The following is a 24,558-nucleotide window of genomic DNA, read 5'->3' as shown; positions in this document are numbered from 1 at the left end:
ACGCTTTTTTTGTTTTAGAAAGAAAAAATGAGCGCGCACCATTTTTTCCATGTCTTTCGAATTCGAAATATTTTGGCCAACAGAGTTCATTTGGCTGAACGTTGTAAAGTTTGGCCGCATTTACTGCCATGGAATATTTTGGTTTAGAATTATTGTAAAGGATAGAGTATAGTTGAATCAATAGAATTTAAGGTCAATGAATAAGGTGATACTTTTATAAGAGCAATTACATAGAAATTGGTTTTAATATGAATATTCAAAGGTAATATTCCAACAATTAATTCTAAAGTTAACGTTAATTTGCTATTTGAAAATATCTGAATTTGTTACAAAATTTTTCATGATTCAAAAAAAATGTCGGAATTTGAGAATGCTAACGACTCTCCTTCAACTTGTTCCTCATCATCAAACTCTAAAAAAAAGAAAAAATCCAACAATAATTCAACGCCATCCTGTGTCCAATGCAAAAGAAATCACAAAAAGTGCGACAAGTTGGAGCCTAAATGTTCCTATTGTGTTTCCAGAAATTTAGAATGTGTGGTTAGTAGTTAATTCCATTACATTTATTTAATTATTCAATAATTAAATATTTAAATAGTATGAAGAACCTAAAAAAAGAGGAAGAGCTTCGGAATTATATCAAGAAAATCTCAAAAAGAAAAAAGAAGGTGATGGAACTTTTGTTGATGAATATTTTGATTTTATATGTGTAGGACATCCAGTTATTAAACGTGGCGTTTTAGAACATTTTCTGAATAATTATCTGGGAAAGATAGAGAACATTTCAAAGAGGAAGATTTCATTGGAGGAAAATGAGTTTATTTCAAATTTGGAAGATGTAAATTGTATTTATGCATTTTACTTGTCGATAAAGGCTATTCATCATCAATTGAGAGCTGAATTGGATTTGGCTGATCAGTATGCAAAGAATGCTGAAGTGGAAATTGGGAAATTGTTTGTGGATCATTCCCAGAATTATTACTTGTATTGTGCATGTCAGCAATTGTCTGCATTTTATAACGGAAAGGGAGATATTCTAAAGAGAAAGATTTACTTGTCAATGGTTGAAAATTTTGTGAGTGAATGCTTGAAAGATACAACTGATATTATATGTAAGAATTTAGAGAGGAGAACTGTCTTTTTGTCCAAGTCAATGGATGAATTGATTAGTGCATTACCTGAGTTTATTGAACACATGCCAAGGATTGTGGAATTGTCTGTAGATCAGAAATTGGATAATTTATTAACAACTGGAACATTAGATTATATGAAAACAGCAAAAGTCACATCTGAAAATTGTATGCTATTCAAACAAGTAATTGATTTTGTATTCAAAGTTGTCGTTTCACTCAAATCAGAACATTTTAAACTATTTAATGATTGTAGAACTGAAAGGTTTACAGAATTTATGCAATTACACATTATTTTCACTTACAATTCTACAAGCTTATCCTTCTACAGAAATATTCCAGAATTGAGGAGTCTAGTCGAGGAAATGGCTCTCAAAATTACACTGTCCACTGAACATGAACTTTTCAAGTAAGTTTATTGCATGTATTCAGCATGTATCTCACATCTTGTATTGAATAACAAAGATACATTTATTCTGATGCTGGGATTATCATCATGTTGGTTAGTGAAATTCACATTGAAATTTGTAAATTAATTGAATCTGGGTTGAGACAAAACAATCTTCCACTCATAACCAATGGTAAATCATTATATGTCGATTATTTTCAAGTTTTGGAAAAGGATTTGCGTGCTCTTCAATCACTCTCTCAGAAATATTTGAGAATCAAAAACAAATGCTCTAATATTGTAAGAGAAATGGAAGAAATATTGGAAAGACAAAAGAATCCACTCATTATCACAATGCCAAATTACAATTCCATACTGCCTCCTCAAGGAGTTTCGAATGGTGCTATTCCTCTTCAACAAAGAGATGAAAGGTTACAATCGGTACTGAGATACCTTCAAGAAATTTCACAAACTGTTTCAGAAAACATTCCTACTTTTAAACCTTCAGAAAGTTTGGGAGATTTGGAGCGGGAATTCTTTGAATTTATTTAAACCAAGATTGCACAAAATTTCCTTCCAGCAAAATTCTAAGGATGAGACAAACACTAATTCAAACCAAGTCAAAATCAAATTCTTCCAACTATTCGAATACAAAAAAGACCGGACAATAAGTTTTAATAAGAAGAATATTAAGATAATACTTTTCAAATCCGAAGAAAGGCTACCCCCAAACCAATTAGAATCAACAACACTACAACGAATGTCCCTTCTTCAAATTGCTATTACCTTCCAGTAACCTTTTATTTGAATGAATTGGAAGTTATTTTGAAGCAAAGCAAAACAAACGTGAAACAACTCCTTGATTTAAAAATAATTAATAATAATTTATTAAAAAAATCAAAAAGAACAGCATTTTAAACCAACATCATCATCATGAAATATAAGGAAGACCCAGAAAATACCTTTGAAAAGAGACAAGCTGAAGCCTCTAGAATTAGACAACGTTACTCTGATCGTATTCCAGTCATTTGCGAAAAGGCTGATAAATCAAATTTCCCAGATATTGATAAGAAGAAATATTTAGTTCCTGCCGATCTTACAGTGGCACAATTTGTGTATATTATTCGTAAACGTATCAAGATTGATTCAACAACAAATATTTTCATTTTCGTTAATAACGTTCTTCCACCAAGCGCCACACTGATGAGTCAACTTTATGAAGAACAAAAGGACGATGATGGTTTCTTGTATGTAACCTACAATGGAGAAAACACCTTTGGTGAAATCTAAATTTCTAATGATATTGTGTGTTGTTTTCATCATCAGATATATTAGTACCTACTACCACCATCACACACGATTCGATAATTACTCATTGTCGAACAGTTTTTAATAGTTGTCGCTATTCAGCTTGTAAATTTTACTTGTATAAAAACTTTGATTAATACTTTATGTAAATATATATATTGGAGTATTATCATTTTGTAGTATTATGATGAATGATATTAGAATGGATCATTGTTTTAGAAATGATGATCATCATTCTATTTCAAACTTTCCGACATTGTCTCCACTTTTCAGGTAATTCAAATGTTCCAAAATTCTTTGATTCTTCTTCAAGGAGTGATAACAAATTTGAAGGAATTGATTAATAATTGATTCATATCATCACCAGATGTTTCTGGATGTGCAGAGAATAACAAGACTCTTCCCTTATCACCCTCAAATCGTCCACATACTGAGGCAGCACTTCCAATCATGAATCCCTTCTGAACAGCTGGATCGACAGTAAACTCATTAGTATATTCACATAATACCTGACATTTAGATGAATCTGTCACATGTAATATTGGACCATTTCTGTAAAACATGGATGCTTCATCCCTCTTCTCTCCGAATATTTCCTTTCCAATTTCTGTAAATTTAACATATGATGTTCCAAATCCTCTCTTCCAATTGTGTACTTCTCTATCTTTAATAATAAATCCCTATAATTTGTAACAATATTCCATCAATCGATTAAATAATTAAAAATTATTATAAAATTACCTCCAAAATATCCAAAGTTTTTGGCATAAATTCCTGTAATTTCGGATAACCTTCCATAGTTTCCATAGCCATTGCACAATAAGCTCCAGCACACGATCCAACATATCCCTTCAATGGAAGAGACAAGAATTCCTTCACTCTCCTCATACCTTCCTCTTCGCCCATCAACTTGACGTGTTGAGCAGGATCCCCTCCCGGCATGAACAATATATCAAATCCATCCCGAACCAGACAACCATCCCGAATCATTTGACCACTCACTTGCGCAATGGAAAAATCAGCCTTTAATTTCTCTACAAATTTCTTCCAGGTAACATCCTTTGCATCGAGTGCTTCACCCATATAGTAGGCTATTTTGGGTGCATTCGAGGTTGTGAGAAGAAATTGTGTATGATTTTGTGAGAGGGTTGCAATACGTTTACTCAACAATTCTTCCAAACTGGCCATTTTTTTTAATTTTTAAATAATTAATTTTAAATAATACTTTACAAAATGTTCATAATCTATTGAAAATTGCTGATATATGGATAACAAACATATTATACAATGCCATTTTATCCAATCCATTCCAACCAGTAGTGTTAAATTTTTTACAATAACTAGCTTAAATGTGCGCTCTCCAGCTATCAACCTCACACTACAGTTAGTTCTCCACCATCTCAATAGGTCGTTTTACAGGGTTGATGATTCGATGTAGAATATCAGATCAAAAAAAAAGCCACTAAGCATATCACTGTAGATCTGTGTGACTGTAGTTGGTTTATTTGTATTATTGAAACATGAAGGGAAAAGAGGGTGGTAAGAGGGCCGTTGGGGTGTTGGTTCTGTTCTTGATGAGCATCATACTGATGCTGATGATTTGCATGGTTGAGGGTGCTGTTGTATCAGATGAGAATGAGTACGCATGTAAATTATTAGATATTAGAATGCGAAGTAAGCATGAAATGAAGAAAATGATTAGAGCTAATAGGGTTCTTAATAGATTGATTAAAAACATTCACTCGGGAAGTAAGAATACCTTGTTGAAGAATCAGTACGCTTTAGATTTACAACAATTGAAGGATGACATTAAAAAGGAAAAGAAATGGCTTGGTATGTCAAAAAGGGAGCTTTCTCAAATGTGTAATTTATGGACTACCAACAAAAAGCAAAATACTGAAATTAAGCAGGATGCTAGTTTGAAATCTGAACCAATTCCAGAGAAACCTTCAGAAAAATCAATTGAAAATGAATCAAAGTCATCTGAACCAACTTCTGAACCTCTTCCAAAGGAAGAATCTGAAAAATCAAATGATGGACCTGTTTCAGAACAACAACCTGTTAAGAATGAAGAGAATCAAAATCCTTCAACAGCATCACAACCAAAGGAAGAAAAAGCAACTGCTGAACCAGAAATTGCGCTTTCACCTTCACAGGAAACAAGCTCTTCTCAAACAGAACCTCTTCCAAGGGAAAGAGGTTCAGCTACTGACGATAGTAGTAGTAATTCCCAGGCCAATGAGAGTACAGATTCAGTTAACGAGGAAAAGCATATTCCTCCACCAAGAGAAGTTCCACCAGCTCAATCCTCACAATCAGAAGAAGAGGTCAGCAAAAATGTTGACGAAAGTGGAATGCCTCTTCCTCCAATGATTAATCCAGAGCCTCTTCAACCAAATATCATCAACTTGGGAGAAAATGAAGCACCAATTAATTCCCAGACAAGTGACAGCACAAATTTAGAGAAAGAGGATGAAAAGCCTATTTCTCCACCAGGAGAAGTTCCACAACAATCAGAAGAGGAGGTCAGCAAAACGGTTGACGAAAGTGGAATGCCTCTTCCTCCAAACACAAGAATGGATACTCTGTCTACTAAACCAAGTGTTTCAATTGAATCTCCAACAAATGACCAAGTTGAATCTGGAAATCAAAACATTAAGGATACAAGTTCATTAAATGCTCCTTCTTACTCAAATGACGAAGACAAGGGTGATGAAAACAAAGATCAATCAGTAAGTGATAACAGCGAAGAGTCAAATGAGTCCAATAATCAAGAACGTGAACAATCCCTCACCAATGAATTCGGTCTTGAAGGAGATGAAAGGTTCATGGTTCGTAGAGAAAGCGAAAAAGTTGAATTATACCAAGATCATGAATCAGAAGTGCCAGAAGTTGACTATGATATCGATCTTGAAAATACCAGAGAAGTTAACCATTGAAAGTCAGGCATTCGTGGCAGACATTAATTCCATTTTCAATTCACCTCTTTATTCTAATACAGATGGAATCTTATCAAAACCCATAACATGCTCATAGAATAAAGAATCGAATCGTTGTTGGAGTGAGTTCTTTTCTTCTTGTGTAATGCAATCAATCTTTCTCTTCTCTAGTGAAAGAATCTTGTCTGCAAAAACTTTTTCTTCCATTCTAAGAAACATGAGCCAATCGTCTAATACTGGAATTCTAGGTTGTTTAGTCCATTGCCCAGAACTAGCCTTCTTTCTATCAATCAAATAATTCAATTGTTCAAGAGCTTGGGTTTGCTTATCAAAGAAATTGAACTGTATTGGATACTTATCCTTTTCAGGATATTCCAAATATTCCTTTTGTTTTTCCAATGTTTCAGAAAGTAGAAGATTAACATCGAAAGGTGGTACAGGTATAATTGGAGTAATCTTTTCTACAGTTTGTCCATTTTTCCAAGCTGAAAAGTGAGAAAGTTTGGCATGCTCAACCCACAATAAACATCTCATTACGTAAATGTACTTTTTTCTATTCACTTCTGCTTTGTTTCTTAAATAATCACAATAATTATCCTTTGCAATATTCAAATAGTGATATACTATATTTCCAAATATGTAAAATATAAATTATTCAAAACATCAATTGTGTAAATAAAAAGCAAATGAAAGAACATACCAATTGTCTTTAAATTAAAATAATAAACATTCCAAAATTCTTTCATTTCTTTCAACCACTTTTCATCATAACAATAATAAATAATTTCACTCTGAACCATCCATTCCATTGCTGTAGGATTTGATTTTGCAGTATAGCTCAACATTTTCCTAAATTCATATCCAACAAAATCAATCTCAGTTTCATCTCCTTTCAAATGATCCAATTTAATCATCACCTTCTTTCTAATTTCCAAATCAACTTCATCTCTAACTCTCAAATACCAATCAACTGGATGAACATATACAAATCTAACATCATAATCACTAGAATCACTCCGATTGATCATGAATCGACATGGCTCTCGATCCAGCATCACAAACATACAAAATTTTTACTCGATTTTCCTTTTCAATCTCCGATAAGAGTTTCAATATTTGTGGAAGGACATTGGAGGCATGAGGAGAATTAAATTGTGTAACTCTATGATAGGATGTTGTGCTTGATGCCAAATCGCTCATTTTTTTTTATAAAATTCTATTATAAAATTCTATTTTTATATTCAAATTTAAATATGAACTTCTATTGTGCATTAAAAATAAATTGTTATTGTAAAAAGTGCAACAATTCCAAAAAAATGTCTCTACAACCATCTTTATCCAATCAAGATGTAAAAAATATTTCTGATGGAAATCTTAACAATGAATTGGTAGCATTGAATGATGTGGGATTGAACTCCGATCAAATATTTCAACTCCTGATGGCTAGGGAACGTACTAAGCATTTACACTTGGAATTGGAAATACTGGATCGGAAGAGAAAATATTCAAATATTTGTGATGAAGCAAAGTTAAAAAATTCAAAGAAGAAACATCGGCAAAATGTGATGGAAAATGCCTGTGATGATGTAATTGCTGTCATTCTATCCTATTTGCCAAATTTGGAGGGTTTTAAGCTTTTACTTGTTTCTAAACAATTTTATAGAGCAGTTGGACATTTGAGGCAATTCCATTATTATTTAGATGAGAATAGACCAGATTTGATTGAGTTTGTAAAATCTAAATATTTCAACTCTATGGAAAATGCAATAATAACATCTTCTGAATATGACAGACCTGCTGATATATTCAACAATTTGGAAATTTAAAAAGCCTAAAGCTCTGTTTGCAATCTGAACTCTTATTCTCAGATTTGGATAATGTAAACATTATGAATATTAAACGTTTGGATTTTTGGATGACAGGAGAGGGAAGAATGTATCTGGATTCACACTTGTTGCACAATTTAACATCACTGACAATTAGAGGTACTAAACGCTTGAATAATGTAGCTCTATACGTCAACAGATATACTAATTGTTTGAGGAGTTTGGAGTTGGAAAATATGGATGCGAGTGGAATTTCTTACATTGCATCATTACCAGTATTAGAATATTTGACATTGCACAATTTGACTGCCACTTGTTCTTTTGCAGAGTTGTTCGAGATTTTTGAATGTCCATCCCTGAGATATTGTACTATTGATGAGGGAGACTGGTTCGAATTGCGTAGTGAGAAGGAAAATGAGGAAATCAATATCGAATGTCCAAATTTAGTATCATTAACTTTTGATTGTTCATCCTTTGCTACCGATCTTGTTTGTAGGTTCAAAATGCCAATGTTAGAAAGTTTAACACTGTTTCAAATATCGAATAAGGGAGTTTTATCACTTTCAGAGAATGAAACATTGAGTAATATGACATATTTAGAATTTTTGAGTCAAGTTCGTGATATTGATGAAATTATGCAATCCAACTATATTAGCAATCTCCAAATATTACTCATAAATGGAAAAGTCAAACTAGAACACGGTTCTGACCATTTGGTTAGTGTCATTAATTCGACCGCAAAATCTCTTGAATGTTTGGAAATTCACAAAGCCAATAGTTGCTTGAATGGGTTCAAGTTATTTTATTCAGATTCCCAATACTTTTCCAACCTTAATACTTTACACTTGTCCATGCCATCAACAATATCAGATTTAGAATATCTTGCCAAATCAAATATTCTCGTAAATTTACGAGATCTTTCAGTTTATAATGAAGGTGATGAAATTGATGAGGAGCAAGTGGTTGATATTGATTTTGTTGAAATATTGGCAAAGAATGAAACCTTCAAGAATTTGAATCGTTTGGGATATTACTTTTCTGATGATGATATTGATTATTTATGGAATAATTTTAATGCAGAAACAAATGAAACAGTACTGAAATTATTGAGAAATATTGGTATCAAGGAAAGCTCATTGATTACTTCTTTTGGATTTAAAAAATTGAGAAAATGGAATGAAATGAATTGGTATTGCATAAGTGATGAAGATGAATAAAATACCGCTCCATTTCTATAGAGCAAATTGCTTGTCTCCTTCCATCAGAATTTGATAGATAATAAGAAATAACTTTATTGATCAATTTATCATCAAATAATTGCAACTTTTGATCAATCTTTGAAATTGAATCTTGCAATTCCAGAAGAAAAAAATGAAACTGTTGGAATTACCTGCAGAACTCTTCATTCAACATGTGTTTTGCTTCTTGAAAGAAAACCACCATTTATTTAATTTGAGATTGGTTTCAACACACTTTTTCGAATGGGTGAATAATTATCTGATCCACAACAAGACAACCTTTACAATTCGTTCCTCAGCCACCGATCGGATTTTGTGTGAAATAATTGACAATTATTTGATCAAATTGGAAAATTTGACAAGAATTGATTGTAATTTTTTCGAGGGAAAATTAAATAATATTCGGGTTGATGGTAAGTTGAGTGAATTTTCTTGCAAGAATTTTAATAATTTCAAGGTTTTGGATTGGTTGAAATTGGAAAGTTGAAGAAAGTTGAAGAATTAAAATTTGGGAAGGGTTTGTTGAATAATTGTGCAGGTTTTATTTCCAAATGGATTTCTAATAAGAGCCCAATATTGGAAACTTTACAAAGTTTATCAGTTTGTGATTTGGAATTGGATAGTTTTCAATTTTTCAATGAATTTCAAAATCTCAAAAAACTTGAAATATCTTTCACTTACCTGGGCCATTCATATTATAAAGATGATTTGAGTTGCACGAAAATGAACTTTCCTAGATCACTAGAATGCCTTTCCTTTGAAACTGTGATGATAACTGATAAGGTTGTTTCACAATTTACAGAGCAGTGTGAGAATTTAACAGAATTGAAATTTATACCGTATAATGACAAAGCAGCCAAGATGGCACTTTCAAAATATTCTAAAACAATTAAGAAAATGGAATTGGTTTATGATTATAATTATAAGAATGATTATGCAATCCATGGTCCTTTCTATTCAGTATTCGAAAAATCAAACTCATTTCCAAACTTGAAGACTCTCGAATTGATTTGGAATTTCACAACGAGTCAAACTTTCACAAACTGGCACATGAATTTGAGTAATCTTGCACCAACTCTTGAAAATCTAACAATCAACACACTTTCAATATCAAATGCTAGTCGTGTGATTGATCCATTATTGAATTGTTTGAGCAAGCTGTCTAATTTAGCAACTTTACAATTGAACTTTAAGGAATCCTTACATGTTATTCTCACAGACATGGAAATACTTGCCAAATTACATGAAAATCTTTCTCTGCATTCTTTAACAATCGGAAATTTTGATTGTGATGACTATATTGATATTGTCAAGTCTTTCATTACAAAAGATTTGAAAAAGCTGAGTTGGAACTATGGGAAGAATGCCATTGATAATGTAGAATTTGAATGTGAAAACTTGGTGGAATTGGTGGTAAATGGTGAAGATAAATCCACAAATACTTTTATTCGAAAGCAATTAGAATCAATGAAAGAATGCAAATTGGAAAAGCTCCATTCAAATAATAGTTGTGCATCATTGGTTGATATGCTGCCACAGGATACTATGAAGTATCTCCAGTTGGAACTGAATAATGGAAACATTCATCACTTCTCCAAATTGACAAATTTCTCCAATTTACATAGTTTAATTTTGCATGTTCCTGAAATGATTAATGATTATTCTCAATGTAAGCTCCCAAAATTTCTACTCACCATCAAATTTAGTGGAGAAATAACTGGTATGGAACGTGGATTCTCTGACATGTTACTATCAGCAGTCAATTTACAAAAACTTTCATTTGAAAATTCAAAATTACAAGATGGGTTCTTTGAGAAAATTATACCAATGTCTTATCAATTGGACGATCTCATTGTTATATACAATACTGATCTCACATTAGAAACTATTGAACATTTGAAAAAGTTTACGAATTGTAGGGTTTTGCTTTGGGATTGCTTCAGTGATTCAGTACTAGGTTCACAATTCTCCATATTTTGTCAGGAAACACCAAAGGTTTGCATAATACGAAAGACTCAAAAAATGGATAAGCGCAATCTTTTATATCCTAAACTTGACTATACGAAAATTGACTCAGTAGTGTCAGCTGTGAAGGAAAGAGTGAAATCACAAGATATGAAAGAAGCATATGTAATTATTATTGGCCTTTTTCACCATTTTGGAAACCAAATTGAAGATATTCCAAATCTAGACGAAATTTGCAAACTTTTCCTCAAATCTTACAGATATGATTCATACCTTAGGGATGCCACTTCAATTCTCCCAGTAATTAACAAGATGTGGAATGAAAAGAAAATTGAATTCACCAAGGTTGAAATTGGATATTTGGAGAACATTTCCAGAAGATCCTCAATAGCTTTTTGCCAGTTTGCACCAATTTTACTTGATTTGGGATACTACTCTACAGTTATTGAGACTCTTAGTTATTTAATGCTGAAAAATGACATTCCAGATGAGACGAGTGCCATTATCGAAAGACTGTTTACTGATTTTATCAGTGGAGAACAGGATTTAACATCATTCTCTGGGTTCGATATTGTGAAAATTGCAAAAGGAGCTCTAAAACATTTCATTCCAGCCAAGAAGATAATGAATAGTTTTATTGAGTTTCTAATTGGGCATGAATTTTACAAACACTCACACAAGACAATTCAGGTTCTTAAACCTAGTACTGAGACATCACCAATTCTTGAGAAAGATTTGGAATATTTCACAAATTTGTTTAATAGAAAGGAATTTATATTGAATGAAGTGTTGGTTAAAGTTCCCTTGCTTGATCAATATTTGAGAAATGAAGAGTATACAAGCACAACTTTTAATGCACTAGGATACGAATGGTGTATTGAGTTTATTCCAAATCCTAAATACGTGCTATATTCCACTAAAGACAGTTTCAAAATTAATCTACAACAAACTAAACCAGAAACTAAGCAAAGGGGAATGGTGGATATTGTCATGTGTAATTATGATTTCGAACCCCAAACATACTTTTCCAATAGCAGAAAAATTAATTGGAATGGAAGGGTCATGAGCTATCATGTAAAAAAGAAATTCTTAGAACCTTATTCAAGAAATGATGATTTTCTAGTTTACAAATTTGTGGTAGGATTGAGAAATTTACAATTCGAACCAATTCAAGATTTTAATGAGGAAATTATTCATAATGGACGAAAGGACCTTTCTTCAACCAATTATCCTTCATTTATTTACACATTGGCAAACAAGTTCCCAACCCTTATCCAAACATGTGTCATTCGTGTCTGTATGAAAACTCATGAAACTTGGATATTTGGAGATCAATTCGAAGTTTTTGGATTTAAATTTGCACTTGGAATTTATATGAATGAAAAGAGTGGCGGCACTACTGAGCTGTTAGAAAACAAAACTCTCCAGGATACAATCAAATTAACTCTATGTTCCTTTGACTACAACTCTATTAGCAATAATGTTTGCCTTGTGAATCTCAAAGCCTTCTCCTCCAATTCAGATTTTCTTCCAGAGTCAACACGTCGTAAGAGAATTCAGTTAGACAATATGTATAATTCCATGATGTTGCCAATTAATGGTAAATACTTTAAGCCTCGAGTGGTTGAAATGAATGGTAAATCTTACTTGGAATATGTGATTAATATTGGCTTGTCATTAAGGTGTTTTTGTAAGCATTTTCCAACACTCTATTCAGAAGATCCAGAAACATTAGAAGCTCAAAAAAAGGAAGAACAAGATATTGAGGATGACCAGGAAGTTGACCAAGAGGATGATGATATTGAGGAACCTGAGGAATATTTTGGAGAGAAGGAAAAGGAATCTCATCAACACGGCAGGCAAGAGGATGATCAACATTATCCCACAACTGTGAAAACAACCAAAAAAGAGGAGGAACAGGATGATACTATATGGACCATTCCGTTCTTAATCTGTTTTGTGATTAACCTACTTGGAAAGCTTAGATCGCTCCTTAAATCAAACTGATTTATTCTAAATGCTCTCACAAAAATAAACTCACCATCTCAGTCTCCCTTCCTCAATAGTAAATTCTGCTGTTGTTATTGTACATTGTTGTAAAAAAATGAAATATGTCAAAAGGAATTGCCAGCGGTGGGGTTCGAACCCACGAACCCATTCGGGATAAGATCTTAAGTCTTACGCATTTGACCACTCTGCTACGCGGGCTGGTGATTAAGATAGTATTAAGGCCAAATCGTGCAAGCAAGGAATTTAACCAGCACTTGTTAGTGGTACTACATACGCTTGCGAGCTGACTTAGCTGGTATTATAATTCTTGTAGTGTTGCGTTTATTCTTGTAAGAAATGGTTACTTATGGTGACTGAATCCAGTAAAGGCGTTCAATTGATTTTTAGGTGATTCTGCTGGAATGTTGAATTGATTCTTCTTTTTGAGATAGAATAAGGCTAGCCACTCACTAAACAAAACATCATTATCTCTGTCTTTGAACTTTTTAATCCAAGCGTGTGAGAGCATTTCACGAGCAAATGGTCTCTTCTGTTGCTCATATTCACAACACTTCTTTACAAAATTTTTAAATTCTTCACTCAGAACCTTCTCAGAATTTTTTCCAAACTTGTGATTATTTACAGCATTCATTATAATTTCTGGTATTTGATAGAGGTTGTCTCTATTACTATCAGTAATGTCCATATCTATGAGAGGGTGACTTCCAACTATGAGCTCTACAGCCATCACTCCCAGACTCCAAATATCACTTGTATAGTTGTAATTATCCTCTAAAAGTCTTTCTGGAGATCTATAGATAAATGTTCCATTCACTGTCTTGAAAAATGTAGAACCAGTCTCCAATTTCTTGTGTCCACAGAGTCCAAAGTCTCCAATTTTAATCTCAGCCTTCTTAATTGTCTTGTCATAGTTTACAAGAATATTTTCAGGTTTGATGTCTCTGTGAATGACATGATTTTGTTGCAAATGGTCCAATCCAATTAAAACCTTTTCTGCAATAACTGATAATATTCTCTCAGTGATATTTTCCACTGGCACTACCTTTAAGATATCTCTCAAACTTCCACAATTACAATAATCCAATAGCATATAAAAACATAAATTTCTATAGTAACATTCATGAACCTTGATCAATGACAAGTGATCACAAAAGTAAATGGCTGCAAACTCGGCCCATTCCATCTTTTGAGATAATTCCAAATGATTACTATCTTGATAGATCATTTTGAGAGCATACTTCTTTCCAGTAACTTTATGTTTTGCAACTACAACATGTCCAAAACTTCCACTTCCCACATATTTTCCTACTAGCTCCAAATCATCATAGGGTATATTAATATGACCTTCACACATTTCTCCAGGCATTAACCCATTAGGTCCAACTGTAAAGATTAGTTTTTTACCAACTTTACTTCCTTGTACTGTATACAAAATTGTATTAAAATAATTAAAGATGACGATTAATTATATAATTAATATTGATACATACTAACAAGAGGTTGATCATTCTGATCAAAAGGTGATGCCAAGAAGGGAATTGTTGGCGATGAAATAAGACCAGTATTAATTAATAAGAAATCATAGAAAGAAGAAGGTTGAGATGAATTACGTGAAGCATCCGAATTTACATCACTATTAATACAACTACTATTCGGATAAGAACTTTGTACAGAAGGTTGATTTGTTACTTCACTAGCAAAATTACTATTCAAAGGTTGTGCAAAATTAGCAGAAAATGTATCAATAGAATAGGGTTTCCATGGTGTAATACCATTATTTACTATTGCTGTTGTATTATTATTATTTGTATTTGTATTCGTATTATTAGTAGTGGTAGTTGTTGTTGTATTATTATTACTTGATGATGATGGTAAGCCAGTTTTTGAAGTACATGGCTCGGAAGAATTTACAAAGGAGAGAAAATCTTTAGTGTGCATTGTCTTTATCTACTTGTGATGATCTCTCTTTTTTCTAGAAGGATCTTGAGAGATAGAGTTTCATGCAGAAGAAATTAAATAAATCTAGTTGCAACTTTGTTCTATTTTTTTGTGATGTTTTGTAATTTCAAGGAAAGGAAATGGGAGAAATATTCGGAATAATAATTTTGGAAAGGAATTTGAAAAGTTTAATTGAAATTATAGTGTAAAATAGTGTAAAGTACGTTTTGATCAATTTTAATTTACAAATTGTCTATTGAATGTTGAGTATTCAATTTATTGTGGTGTCTTGTTCCTTTCCTTCTCTCTTTCACACAATAGACATGGAACAGATTAATACCAATACAATCAATGAACAAATCAAAACGAATTGAATGGCAAGCAATAATATTATTTTCAAATCCAAAGTTCAACTTTTACACTTATCAAAAATTTCATTCCACCATAGTCAAATGAAACGAAAGTGAATCGATTTGATTTCAAGATCTGTGTTCCATCCAAAAAGCTTCTGAAAAATCATATTTCCAAGGTGGTGGTGTGAATTTCATATCTTCATACATTATTCAAGCAATATCTAAAGTATAAATCTGATGTTTCATAACATTATTTTCCCTATAAGAATATTATTATCATTAAAACATTCAACGTTGGTTCACTTGGCCGATAAAGGTTGGTGTTGATATTGTATGTATGTTAAAATGTTTTCAGTTACATGTAAGGCGGCTTAGCACAGTGGTAGTGCATCAGTCTTGTAGGCAGTAATGCTGAGATAACTGAGGGTCGAGGGTTCAATTCCCTCAGTCGCCTTTTAATTATCTGGTGTTTAGCAACCTGGTTTCCTTTTCCCAAAACAATGATTTCATTTCCTTTATTACAACAATTTTATGAAGGTTATTTTACTTTAAAAATACAATTGTTTTTATTCTCCAGAGAATTTAGATAACACCCTTGTACTTCATGTCAGATCCCATAATGTGATCAACCAACCATTGTCTGATGAATTGCATTTCAGCATCACCAACTGAGGTCAAACCCAAAGCATCTTGAACAAACTTGTCGTGAATTTCCTTGTGAGCAGCAGATTCAGACCAAGCGTGCTTGGCAAACAAATCTTCTTCAGTCTTGAAGTGCATAACAACATAGTCCAACAAAGTCTTCAAAGTGGTACCACAAGTTCTGTTGGCGTCCAAAGCATTGATCAATTCGAAAAGCTTCTTATGTTGCTCATTGATTTCAGCGTTTCCAACGCAGAAGGAATCGTCGTATTGGTATGGAGATGGGATTGGGAAAGACATTTTTTTGTTTGTTTGCTTGTGTGTGAAATAAAGTTAATCTTTGGTTGAGTATTTAAGGCTCTGACCACAACATAAAATTGCCCATATTTGGACAATTTTAACATTGTGCGCTTAATGGAATTATTCAAAATAATGAGGTCAAAGCTTTAAGGCCACGCATTGCGTGTCGTGTTACAAAAAAGCTTACTAGAGTGAGCATGTTCATGAACAGATTGTTGAAGGTTCGTTGGTTGAGTTGATAACGCTGCGACCCTATTTATGACCTATTTCGGATTGGTATTGATACAGTGTTTACAATTAATTGTAATAAGGGTCACTCTAGTTGATCAATTAATGTTCCTCCAATCGATTGGATAATCAATCAATATCCATGCTCTTATTGTATAAAATGTAGTGGGTATCAATAATAATGTCTCTCTAAGAAGGAGAGATTTATTTCTTCTTTGTGTGTAACAATCAATGAATGGAGATGAACTTGGTGGTAGATGGCTACACATTAAATGATAAAGAGGAAACTTAATTCATCTTTAGTAAAAGGAAACACCACAGACATCTGAACCACTAAGGGAAATATCAAAATCAATACCAGAGTAATTTTTCATTTCATCCAAAATCTTGCAATATGCTGAAAACTTTTCCTCAAATACAGTATCAAGAGCTTCCATCTTTTCATCACTGGCATAGTGACGAATGGCAGAACAAATATCCAGCACTGTATCTACGTTATTATCAATAATTTCAAAGAGCTCGCTTCTCTTCTTGATATCAAAAACTTGGTCAAGTGTTTCAGGTGTTGTGGTATGCTCAAAATTGGTGATATTCTTGTTGGATGGTTTCATCGAGTATAGGCTATATTCACTAGTGGAGGAGAAGGATGTGATTGGAGAAAAGTTAGAGGAAATGTGGTGATTAATGGTGGTGGATGGTTTGGTAGAGGAGGAACGTTGTTGCTGCTTACTGGCAGCAGATTTGAGTTGGGTGTATGATCTTGTACTCGATAATTCTATAGCAGCAGACTCTCTGATTGTATCTAGGATTATATTAATGTTTAAAGAATGCTTTTTACACATTCTCTTTGCTGAGGTAATGACAAAGTCAATCAAATCTTCAATGGCATTGATGATTTCATTCTCAGATTCACAGACCTTATTTAAAAATTGAAGAACAGAGAAAGGTGAGGCAGTATTCACTTGATCACATGTTGACCAAAAGGTTGTTGACTCTGTAATGATATCTTCCAATTGCCAAGATAAATCTTCATGGACAATTCTATCACAAACACGTTGGATGGCCAAGGTCTTTTCTTCAAGTTGTAATTTGAGCTTTTGAAGAAGGCAAGCCTTTTCAGTGACAATTCTCAGATTTTCACTCAAGCTTCTAGCTGTAATGATATTGACTTGTTCAGAGTTGAGTAAGAGTTTGGCTCTTCTCTTGATGAACTTGTTCTTGAATCTTTGCTTATTCTTTTCGAATTCCTCACAATCATCAATGTCCATATCATCTTGATGAAGTATGCTTTGATTCATGAAAAATCCGTCATTAGCTTTGAATGAGCAAGCCAATTCGGAAATAGCAGCAGGTCTATTAATCTCTTGCTTGAGAATATTCTTCTTTGGTGTGGTAGTAACTTTCTTTAGGGTGACCATTGGTTGTTCTTGTTGTTGATGTCTAGCCTTGTTACCACCAATTGGCATTCTTACAAATTGGAGTTGATTAGAAAAGTGGTTCAAATCATTTCTGATGGAAACTGCTTGAAGCATCTTGTCGCCTTGTGTTGATTCTCTGCTATTAATATCAGGCTTAACCAAAGTTGTCTTTTCGATTGACTTGGTTTCTTCTTCTTCTTGATCGTCTCTGAACAATAAAGAATGATCAATGATATGTAGAGTCGATGTATTGTTTGACCTGACACTCTCCTTTGGTAATATTGGTGATGGTAGGAAAGTACAATCGTCAAGTAGAGGATTATTCTCAATTCCTGTTTCAGCAGCAGTATGAGTGATGATACTCGAGCAAAACACAGCAGATGTAGTGCCTCGAGATGATGTTTGTTTTTTTTCAGGCTGGAATTTTGCACTTTCTTGCACTTCTTCCATACAACTTTTAAAGTCTTGCAGCTTATCATTGCTTGATGTACAACTTCTCGACCCATCAAGATTGATTTCAAATGTAGAATTTTTTGGAACACATCGTGCGGTATCAATTTGATGTGATGGATCACAGTGATCAGTATGGATTTTCTCTAACTTGTTATTTTCATAATTGGTGGATGCAATAGTATGTTGATGGTCTATTATTGATAAATACCTTGCAGAGTCCTTACTAGTGGAAGATTTGCTAATGTTATTGTAGCTTTTGTCAGTCTCGATTTGGCTCTTGGTAAAATTGCCTTGATGATCTCTTTGTGGTGAATTCAAAAATGGAGGTGAAATTGGGTTGACTGGTTTGATTGTCTCTTCCTTATTATTGGAAAATTGTTGTGGTTGAATGGTAGTATTAAACCACGTTGTGTTGGATGATGAATTGTTTTGATATGGAATACCCTCCTCGAGTATTCTCAAATCTTCTTCATTGACGCTTAATTCAAAAATGGCTTTCTTCTCTCTATTATTACAATGACCACTGGTATTGTGACGATTAAAGTGATGATTGGCCATGAAATTGTCCTCTCTCACATACGAGCAAGAATAATTTTCATTTAAATGACTCTTGTCATTGAGAAATGGATTATCAATCTTAAAACTGTGACAAGCTTTTGGCTTGGACCACGATGATTTGGTAGATGAAAGTGCCTCACTTGACTTGGTCCTGCCACTACTCAAAGTGTTACATCCTGTTGTACTCTTATTAGTAGATTGATGGGAGGAATAATCATCGGTCAGAAGGGGAGATTTCTTGGAAATGGTACTCGTACTAAGCTTTGAAACTGGTGTTGCAGAATCTGAAGTCATAACTTCATACTGTTGATGATACGAGGATGGTGTTGTTGGAGATCCAAAGCAATCATCTTCCAAATCCTCAGTACTTGCTGTCGTGTTATTACTTATAAAAGTTACAGTGTTTGCTGCAACATTTGGTGAATACTTTTGAGAGATGGCTCTGCGAAGTAAACTATTGTTACCACTCGTTTGAGTATGGTTATTGATTTGAGATGATGACTTGAATTGACCCCTCAATTCGTTATTGAATGAACCAAAGGGTGCTTGGGCAAATTTGGTAGTGTTTGAAATTGGTGGATTTTGAGGGCAAGAGTTCTTCTTTAACATGTCGGCTTGCTGGCCTCCCAAGTTTGAATGGGGAGTATAGAACACTGAAGCATCCTCAGTTGTTGAATAATCAGTAGAATAGAGACTAGTATCGATTAATTTTCTTCCGATCAGATTGTTTAGTGCTGTGTTTGGAGTTCTCGTTGATTCATTGTGTAATTGTTGTTGGAAAGGTGTTGTTGAAGTGGTTTCAAAATTGTATTGAGTCTTATTGTTTGTACTTCCGAACATGATGAAGTTGTTAATAAATTATTGTGTTGGTATTATTGATAATTTGAAAAGGTTGCTGATGTTGTTCCTTTTTATCTGTATATTAAAGTCTTGTTGCTCTTCTTGTTGATGATGAAAAGGTCATCCGATTATTCTTGTGTTTGATCAATCCTCTCCTGTCTTGTTTTTCTTCACACCTTTTAGCTTGCAACAACTTTTCTGGCAATTTTCAAAATATTACCACACTCTTTTTTTTGAGAAAACACTTTTTTAAATTGGCGGGAATATTAATCCGTTAAATATTAGAATTTAACTTTATGAACCTGAGAATCTTGTGTTATCCTACGTATGCAGCAATAATTGTTAGATTTCGAAATGGTTGAGAATCTGTTCATTGAATGAATAATATTTAATATTATTTAATTGTTAACAACTCAACATGCACGAATAGAGAACAATCAAACCTATCAAAAAATGTTTGCATCAACACTCAAGCTTTCCTTACTGCTAAAGAAGAACAAGCTTCCATCATCATACTACAAAAACAATTTCTTCAACTTCTTTTACAGCAACAATCAACAACATTGCTCCTTCTCACATAATATTAACCACATTACACAACATCAAGAGAAGGCTTGTTCCGATAATGATAATTCTTCTCCCTCATCTTCATCTAGAGAAAAACTCAGAGACATGATACAACAATATTCTCACTCGATACCTGATCACTTGGTAAGGGCTTCCTCACGAATGAATCCAGCAGCAACCACTGTAGCTACAGAACAACATGAAATCAACAAGTCGAGAAAACTCTCCATCGATCTTCCAATGGATCCAAAGAAGCCATACGGAGACAATATTCAAATGAAGGAAATCAAGCTGAGGAAACAAAAGACCACTCTCGAACTCCACTTTACTATCAATAATCCACAATCACTAGTAGTAACAAGTCTGTTGGCAGAATTTCTACGAGTGGAGAGTCCCTCTGCTGAAGTACAAGGTGAGGGAGGACAGAAACGACTTGTCTTTGGAAAGAGAGGAATTAAAATATCGAATATTGAAATGGTTGGAACGTATGCTATTAGGATAATCTTCTCGGATGGACACGATTCAGGTATCTACTCGTGGAATTATCTGCACGCTCTAGGAAAGCACAAATATACCATGATGAAACAATATATCAATGATTTACGAGTAGCAAACAAGAGTAGAAATGCCAGAGTACCAAAATCTAAACCTTCATCTGCTTCTGCATCGAAATAAAGACTCACGGATGGATTGGTGAGATTTGAATTTTTTTGATTTGTTAACGGCTAGTTTTCTTGTTTGCCGCCATTCAAATTTTGAAAAATTTAAATAAATAAAAAATGTCTAAAAGAAATCGTTTGGATTATGAAGAGAAGGATCAAAAACACTGTGGTGGAAACTCTCTTGCCGAACAAGAATTGAAGAGATTAAAGTTTCACTCACCACCATCACACACTTTGAGTGTTTACGGTTCATCCATTATTGTAGATGATGAGGACAGTAGTGATATGAAATCGGAGACTTTTAAAGGAATTTACTATGATGATTTGCCACCAACTGACAAGGATTTTATTGCTTGCATTGGATCAAAGGATGGTGATATGTGTTATCTGACGTTTATGGAAGAAGACAATGAAATTAAACCTCTCGATAATGTTTCCAGTAAATTAAATATTGGAAGAAGTTTTCTCAAAACACCTTTCAACGATCTATTGGAAGATGTCAAAAGGATCAGATACGAGACTGAAATTAAAAAGAAGGCAAGAGAAAATTTAAAGAGTAAAGAACAAGTATCATCCAAACATGACAATGATGGAGATGTGGAAATTGTAGATACAAAACCAAAAAAGTTTGAACTATTGGTCGACAAGTATTCTCCAAAGTCATACTTGGATCTCTTAACTGATGATGTAAGTTGTCATTTTGCCATTATTAATGTGACATTCTGTAAAGAAAACAAATTCAGAAGTTTTGAGATGGATAAAGGAATGGGATACAATTGTTTTCCCAGAATTGGCCAAACAAAAGAAGAATTTACAATCGAGTAATGCCTCTACAACAACAAGCTCATCCTCAGATAAGGCAAGAAACTTTTTTGCTCCAAGATCAAACAATAACAACAATTCTCAAAAGAAGGATAACAACAACAACAACAACAACATCAAAATAATGATCCTTCTAAAAAGTTTCAAAAGAAGCAAACTATTGGTCCTGAACACAAGATTCTCCTCATTGCTGGACCTCCTGGTATTGGTAAAACTACTCTTGCTCACATTGCAGCCAAGCAAGCAGGTTATGAACCAATTGAAGTGAATGCATCTGATGATAGATCTAAGGAAAAACTCATTCCAGAAATTCAAAAAGTCACACAAATGCAAACAGTCTTTGGAAGTAAAAAGCCAAAGCTATTGATTTTGGACGAAATTGATGGAGTGCACAACTCTGAGAACAAGTCGGTTGTTTCTGAAATTTTAAAAATTGCCTATCCAAAAGTATCCAAAGAAACAAAGAAGGAAAAGCCTGAATCTTCAAAGAGTAAGAAGAACAAATCAGGAGTTAAAGTTGAAAAGAATAAGAAGAAGAAAGATCCAGGACTTTTGCGTCCAATTATTTGTATTTGCAATGATCAGTGAGTATTTGTATTATTTTACATGTTTCTTATTTATACTATTTAATAATTTTAATTGTTTTATTAATTTATAAACATGTCAATATGGAATTGTGAAATATAATACAGTTACTCACCTGGATTGAAAGAATTGAGACAAAGAAGTAAATTACTTGTCTTTAGAAGAGATGACGTCAGAACTGATAATACTCAAAGAATTGTGGATAGATTGAGCATGATATTGAAGAGGGAACATTTATTAAGCAGTGTGTCCAGACATGATTTGACACTTTTTGTAAAGGACTCTGACAATGATATTCGTTCATGTTTGAATACTATCCAATTCATGAGTTTTGACAAGTCTAAATCTATAACAGAAATGATGTCCATCACCAAGGATGTAAAGAAGGATATTTTCGATGCCATGAACATAATATTCAAAACAAAAAAGGCAGACTCAACACTAATCACAAAATATCAACATAATATTTTAAGCTTGTATAATAACTTGTTGGGAGAGTTGGATAAGATGGATAGTCTTATGAATGGTTGCTTTGAAAATTATCCTACTTTCAGTACTGGTTCATCAATGAAGGATATTTCTAATGTTTTGGAATGGGTTGAATGGTCTGATATGTTGGATGTTACTTCTAACAGACATCAGGAAAGGTCACTTCAAGTCTATCGTGTAGCTACCCTTACCAAGATATTTAAGGATTGTAAAAAATCAGGATTTGATATTTCCAGTGATTTTATTCAATATCCAAAACAACAAGGTGATTTCAAGAGAAGCTTAACACATAAGGAAAATATTTTCAAGACTTTACATTCGAATTGTTTCACTCCAAATACATATGATAGTGAAGATTACTCTACATGTCCAACAGCCATGTCAGTAAAGGATTTGGCCACCGATGTCTCTCCATTTATTTATCAAATCCTTTCCAACAAACACTTTGCAAATTTGAACAGCGGATCAGCACTTTCTTCCTTGGCTCATTCTGGTATGAAGGGTTTGAGACAACTGTTTAGAAATGATATGGAAAGATTTGCTTTTGAGAGGATTTTGGATATTTGTATTTCATATGGAATTAATGTCAAACAGACCTATGTGAATGAAACTCATGAAAATATGATTGATCCTCCACTTGATGAAGTGAGTGTGTATCCATCCAACCAAAAGCAAGAAAAAACCTCCCAAAAAACAATCCCACAACCACCAAACTCATCTACTCCAAACCAGGAAAATAATCCTGTTGTAATTAGTGAGTCTTTCAAAAAGATTATCTCTTCCGCTCTTCACTTTGAAAAATTAGAGAGAAAGTTCAAAAAGAAGAATGAACAAACCAATGAAGAAATGTTAGAAAAGATTAAATCTTCTCCAATGGCCTCTCCAAAGAATGTCAGTGCTCAAGTTGCTATTGAGCAAAAGAATAGAAGACGATCTCAACTCAAATCAATTCATACCATGTATTTGGAATTTCATGATGGTATGACAAATTCAATTAGACGTCCTGCAAAAACTAGTGAGTTTTTGTAATAAATGTCTCAAGTTCGAACAAACAAATCATTAAATGTTAATAATACTCTCTGTTGATTGGATTTTCTGAGAGAATCTGTTTTATGTTGGGAAGGTCAGCTATCTTATTTTTAGAGATTTTCTGACATTTATACACGCAAATCTTTTTGATTTTCTTACAGTTTTGAACAATATTGTTAATTGTTTTCTCTGTAATATCAGAATATTGAAGGTCAATAATTTCAAGATTACTCAATTTGGAAAGTGAGATTCCTCCTTCATCATGTATCTCACACTTGTTCAAGAAAACTCTTTTCAAACTTTTAACGGCAGAGATGTGTTTCAACCCAACATCTCCACAATGAGAACTCTTATTAAGTGATAACTCTTCAAGGTTTGGCAAACTATTGAGATGTTGGAAATCTTCACTTTCGAACCCAGATGTGCTGTCAAGAATAAGAATCTTGAGATTTTCCAACTCTGAAATTGCTTCAAATAATTTAGAACTAACTCTTGTTCTTTCCAAGTTAAGAGTTATGAGTGAAGATGGCAGTTTATGGAACTTGGCACTGGAAATATCATCATTCAGCAGCTCTAACTTTTCTAAATTAATTTCATTAATGACTGTGAAGAAATTTGTTTGTTCTTGTGGAGTTGGTGGAGTTGCAATGGAACTATTATCAAAGTAGGAATGGACTGCTCCTTCTATTTCTCTTAAATGTTTCCAATTTCCAATAGATTTACCACATTCAAGAATTGATCTAGAGCCTATGAGTGAAAATTTCTGAATAAGAGGTGTTGACTTTGAGATTTCTTCAATGCCCTCAAAGTAAAAGTTCCTTCCCTTAAATTTGAACTCCTTCAATTTGCTCATTTTGCAGATTGCAGAAA

General features: G+C 33.4%; 12 protein-coding genes and 2 non-coding genes across 14 annotated transcripts; 7 read left to right on the top strand and 7 right to left on the bottom strand.

Moving 5' to 3' along the window:
* Positions 1-354: 354 nt before the first annotated feature.
* NAEGRDRAFT_66071 (uncharacterized protein) lies at positions 355-2,070 on the top strand (the record flags this gene model as incomplete). Its single annotated transcript, XM_002678883.1, has 3 exons — positions 355-540; positions 599-1,539; positions 1,638-2,070. The coding sequence occupies 3 exons, from the start codon at positions 355-357 to the stop codon at positions 2,068-2,070; spliced, it is 1,560 nt and encodes a 519-aa protein (XP_002678929.1).
* Positions 2,071-2,430: 360 nt separating this feature from the next.
* On the top strand, positions 2,431-2,964 carry NAEGRDRAFT_38730 (autophagy related protein ATG8). Its single transcript, XM_002678882.1, has one exon. The coding sequence runs from the start codon at positions 2,452-2,454 to the stop codon at positions 2,806-2,808; it is 357 nt and encodes a 118-aa protein (XP_002678928.1). The 5' UTR covers positions 2,431-2,451; the 3' UTR covers positions 2,809-2,964.
* A 170-nt stretch (positions 2,965-3,134) lies between these two features.
* NAEGRDRAFT_66069 (uncharacterized protein) lies at positions 3,135-4,014 on the bottom strand (the record flags this gene model as incomplete). The annotated part of the gene is made up of 2 exons (XM_002678751.1): positions 3,135-3,506; positions 3,568-4,014. 2 exons carry the CDS (start codon positions 4,012-4,014, stop codon positions 3,135-3,137), a joined length of 819 nt encoding a protein of 272 aa, XP_002678797.1.
* Positions 4,015-4,274: 260 nt separating this feature from the next.
* NAEGRDRAFT_79268 (uncharacterized protein) lies at positions 4,275-5,765 on the top strand (the record flags this gene model as incomplete). Its single annotated transcript, XM_002678881.1, has 1 exon — positions 4,275-5,765. Exon 1 carries the CDS (start codon positions 4,347-4,349, stop codon positions 5,763-5,765), a length of 1,419 nt encoding a protein of 472 aa, XP_002678927.1. The 5' UTR covers positions 4,275-4,346.
* A 29-nt stretch (positions 5,766-5,794) lies between these two features.
* NAEGRDRAFT_79267 (uncharacterized protein) lies at positions 5,795-6,965 on the bottom strand (the record flags this gene model as incomplete). The annotated part of the gene is made up of 3 exons (XM_002678750.1): positions 5,795-6,388; positions 6,466-6,755; positions 6,832-6,965. 3 exons carry the CDS (start codon positions 6,963-6,965, stop codon positions 5,814-5,816), a joined length of 999 nt encoding a protein of 332 aa, XP_002678796.1. The 3' UTR covers positions 5,795-5,813.
* A 116-nt stretch (positions 6,966-7,081) lies between these two features.
* NAEGRDRAFT_66066 (uncharacterized protein) lies at positions 7,082-7,591 on the top strand (the record flags this gene model as incomplete). The annotated part of the gene is made up of 1 exon (XM_002678880.1): positions 7,082-7,591. One exon carries the CDS (start codon positions 7,082-7,084, stop codon positions 7,589-7,591), a length of 510 nt encoding a protein of 169 aa, XP_002678926.1.
* Positions 7,592-8,094: 503 nt separating this feature from the next.
* On the top strand, positions 8,095-12,801 carry NAEGRDRAFT_48101 (uncharacterized protein; the record flags this gene model as incomplete). The annotated part of the gene is made up of 3 exons (XM_002678879.1): positions 8,095-8,710; positions 9,129-9,242; positions 9,632-12,801. The coding sequence occupies 3 exons, from the start codon at positions 8,095-8,097 to the stop codon at positions 12,799-12,801; spliced, it is 3,900 nt and encodes a 1,299-aa protein (XP_002678925.1).
* A 118-nt stretch (positions 12,802-12,919) lies between these two features.
* NAEGRDRAFT_t237 lies at positions 12,920-13,002 on the bottom strand. The gene has a single exon. It is a non-coding gene; the product is annotated as a tRNA-Leu (tRNA).
* Positions 13,003-13,285: 283 nt separating this feature from the next.
* Positions 13,286-14,101, bottom strand: NAEGRDRAFT_2732 (uncharacterized protein; the record flags this gene model as incomplete). The annotated part of the gene is made up of 1 exon (XM_002678749.1): positions 13,286-14,101. A coding segment is annotated over one exon (816 nt), but the record flags the coding sequence as incomplete, so codon positions are not given.
* A 1,359-nt stretch (positions 14,102-15,460) lies between these two features.
* NAEGRDRAFT_t238 lies at positions 15,461-15,549 on the top strand. Its single transcript has one exon. It is a non-coding gene; the product is annotated as a tRNA-Thr (tRNA).
* A 128-nt stretch (positions 15,550-15,677) lies between these two features.
* Positions 15,678-16,037, bottom strand: NAEGRDRAFT_36233 (uncharacterized protein; the record flags this gene model as incomplete). The annotated part of the gene is made up of 1 exon (XM_002678748.1): positions 15,678-16,037. One exon carries the CDS (start codon positions 16,035-16,037, stop codon positions 15,678-15,680), a length of 360 nt encoding a protein of 119 aa, XP_002678794.1.
* A 527-nt stretch (positions 16,038-16,564) lies between these two features.
* NAEGRDRAFT_66061 (uncharacterized protein) lies at positions 16,565-19,534 on the bottom strand (the record flags this gene model as incomplete). Its single annotated transcript, XM_002678747.1, has 1 exon — positions 16,565-19,534. The coding sequence occupies one exon, from the start codon at positions 19,532-19,534 to the stop codon at positions 16,565-16,567; it is 2,970 nt and encodes a 989-aa protein (XP_002678793.1).
* Positions 19,535-19,984: 450 nt separating this feature from the next.
* NAEGRDRAFT_79265 (DNA replication factor C protein) lies at positions 19,985-23,688 on the top strand (the record flags this gene model as incomplete). Its single annotated transcript, XM_002678878.1, has 4 exons — positions 19,985-20,586; positions 20,892-21,450; positions 21,727-22,169; positions 22,278-23,688. Exons 1-4 carry the CDS (start codon positions 19,988-19,990, stop codon positions 23,686-23,688), a joined length of 3,012 nt encoding a protein of 1,003 aa, XP_002678924.1. The 5' UTR covers positions 19,985-19,987.
* Positions 23,689-23,725: 37 nt separating this feature from the next.
* NAEGRDRAFT_66059 (uncharacterized protein) lies at positions 23,726-24,541 on the bottom strand (the record flags this gene model as incomplete). The annotated part of the gene is made up of 1 exon (XM_002678746.1): positions 23,726-24,541. The coding sequence occupies one exon, from the start codon at positions 24,539-24,541 to the stop codon at positions 23,726-23,728; it is 816 nt and encodes a 271-aa protein (XP_002678792.1).
* Positions 24,542-24,558: the final 17 nt, after the last annotated feature.

Source organism: Naegleria gruberi (assembly GCF_000004985.1).
Source record: "Naegleria gruberi genomic scaffold NAEGRscaffold_16, whole genome shotgun sequence".
Classification (NCBI taxonomy): domain Eukaryota; phylum Heterolobosea; class Eutetramitea; order Acrasida; family Naegleriidae; genus Naegleria; species Naegleria gruberi.
This window is presented reverse-complemented; position numbering and strand designations above follow the sequence as displayed.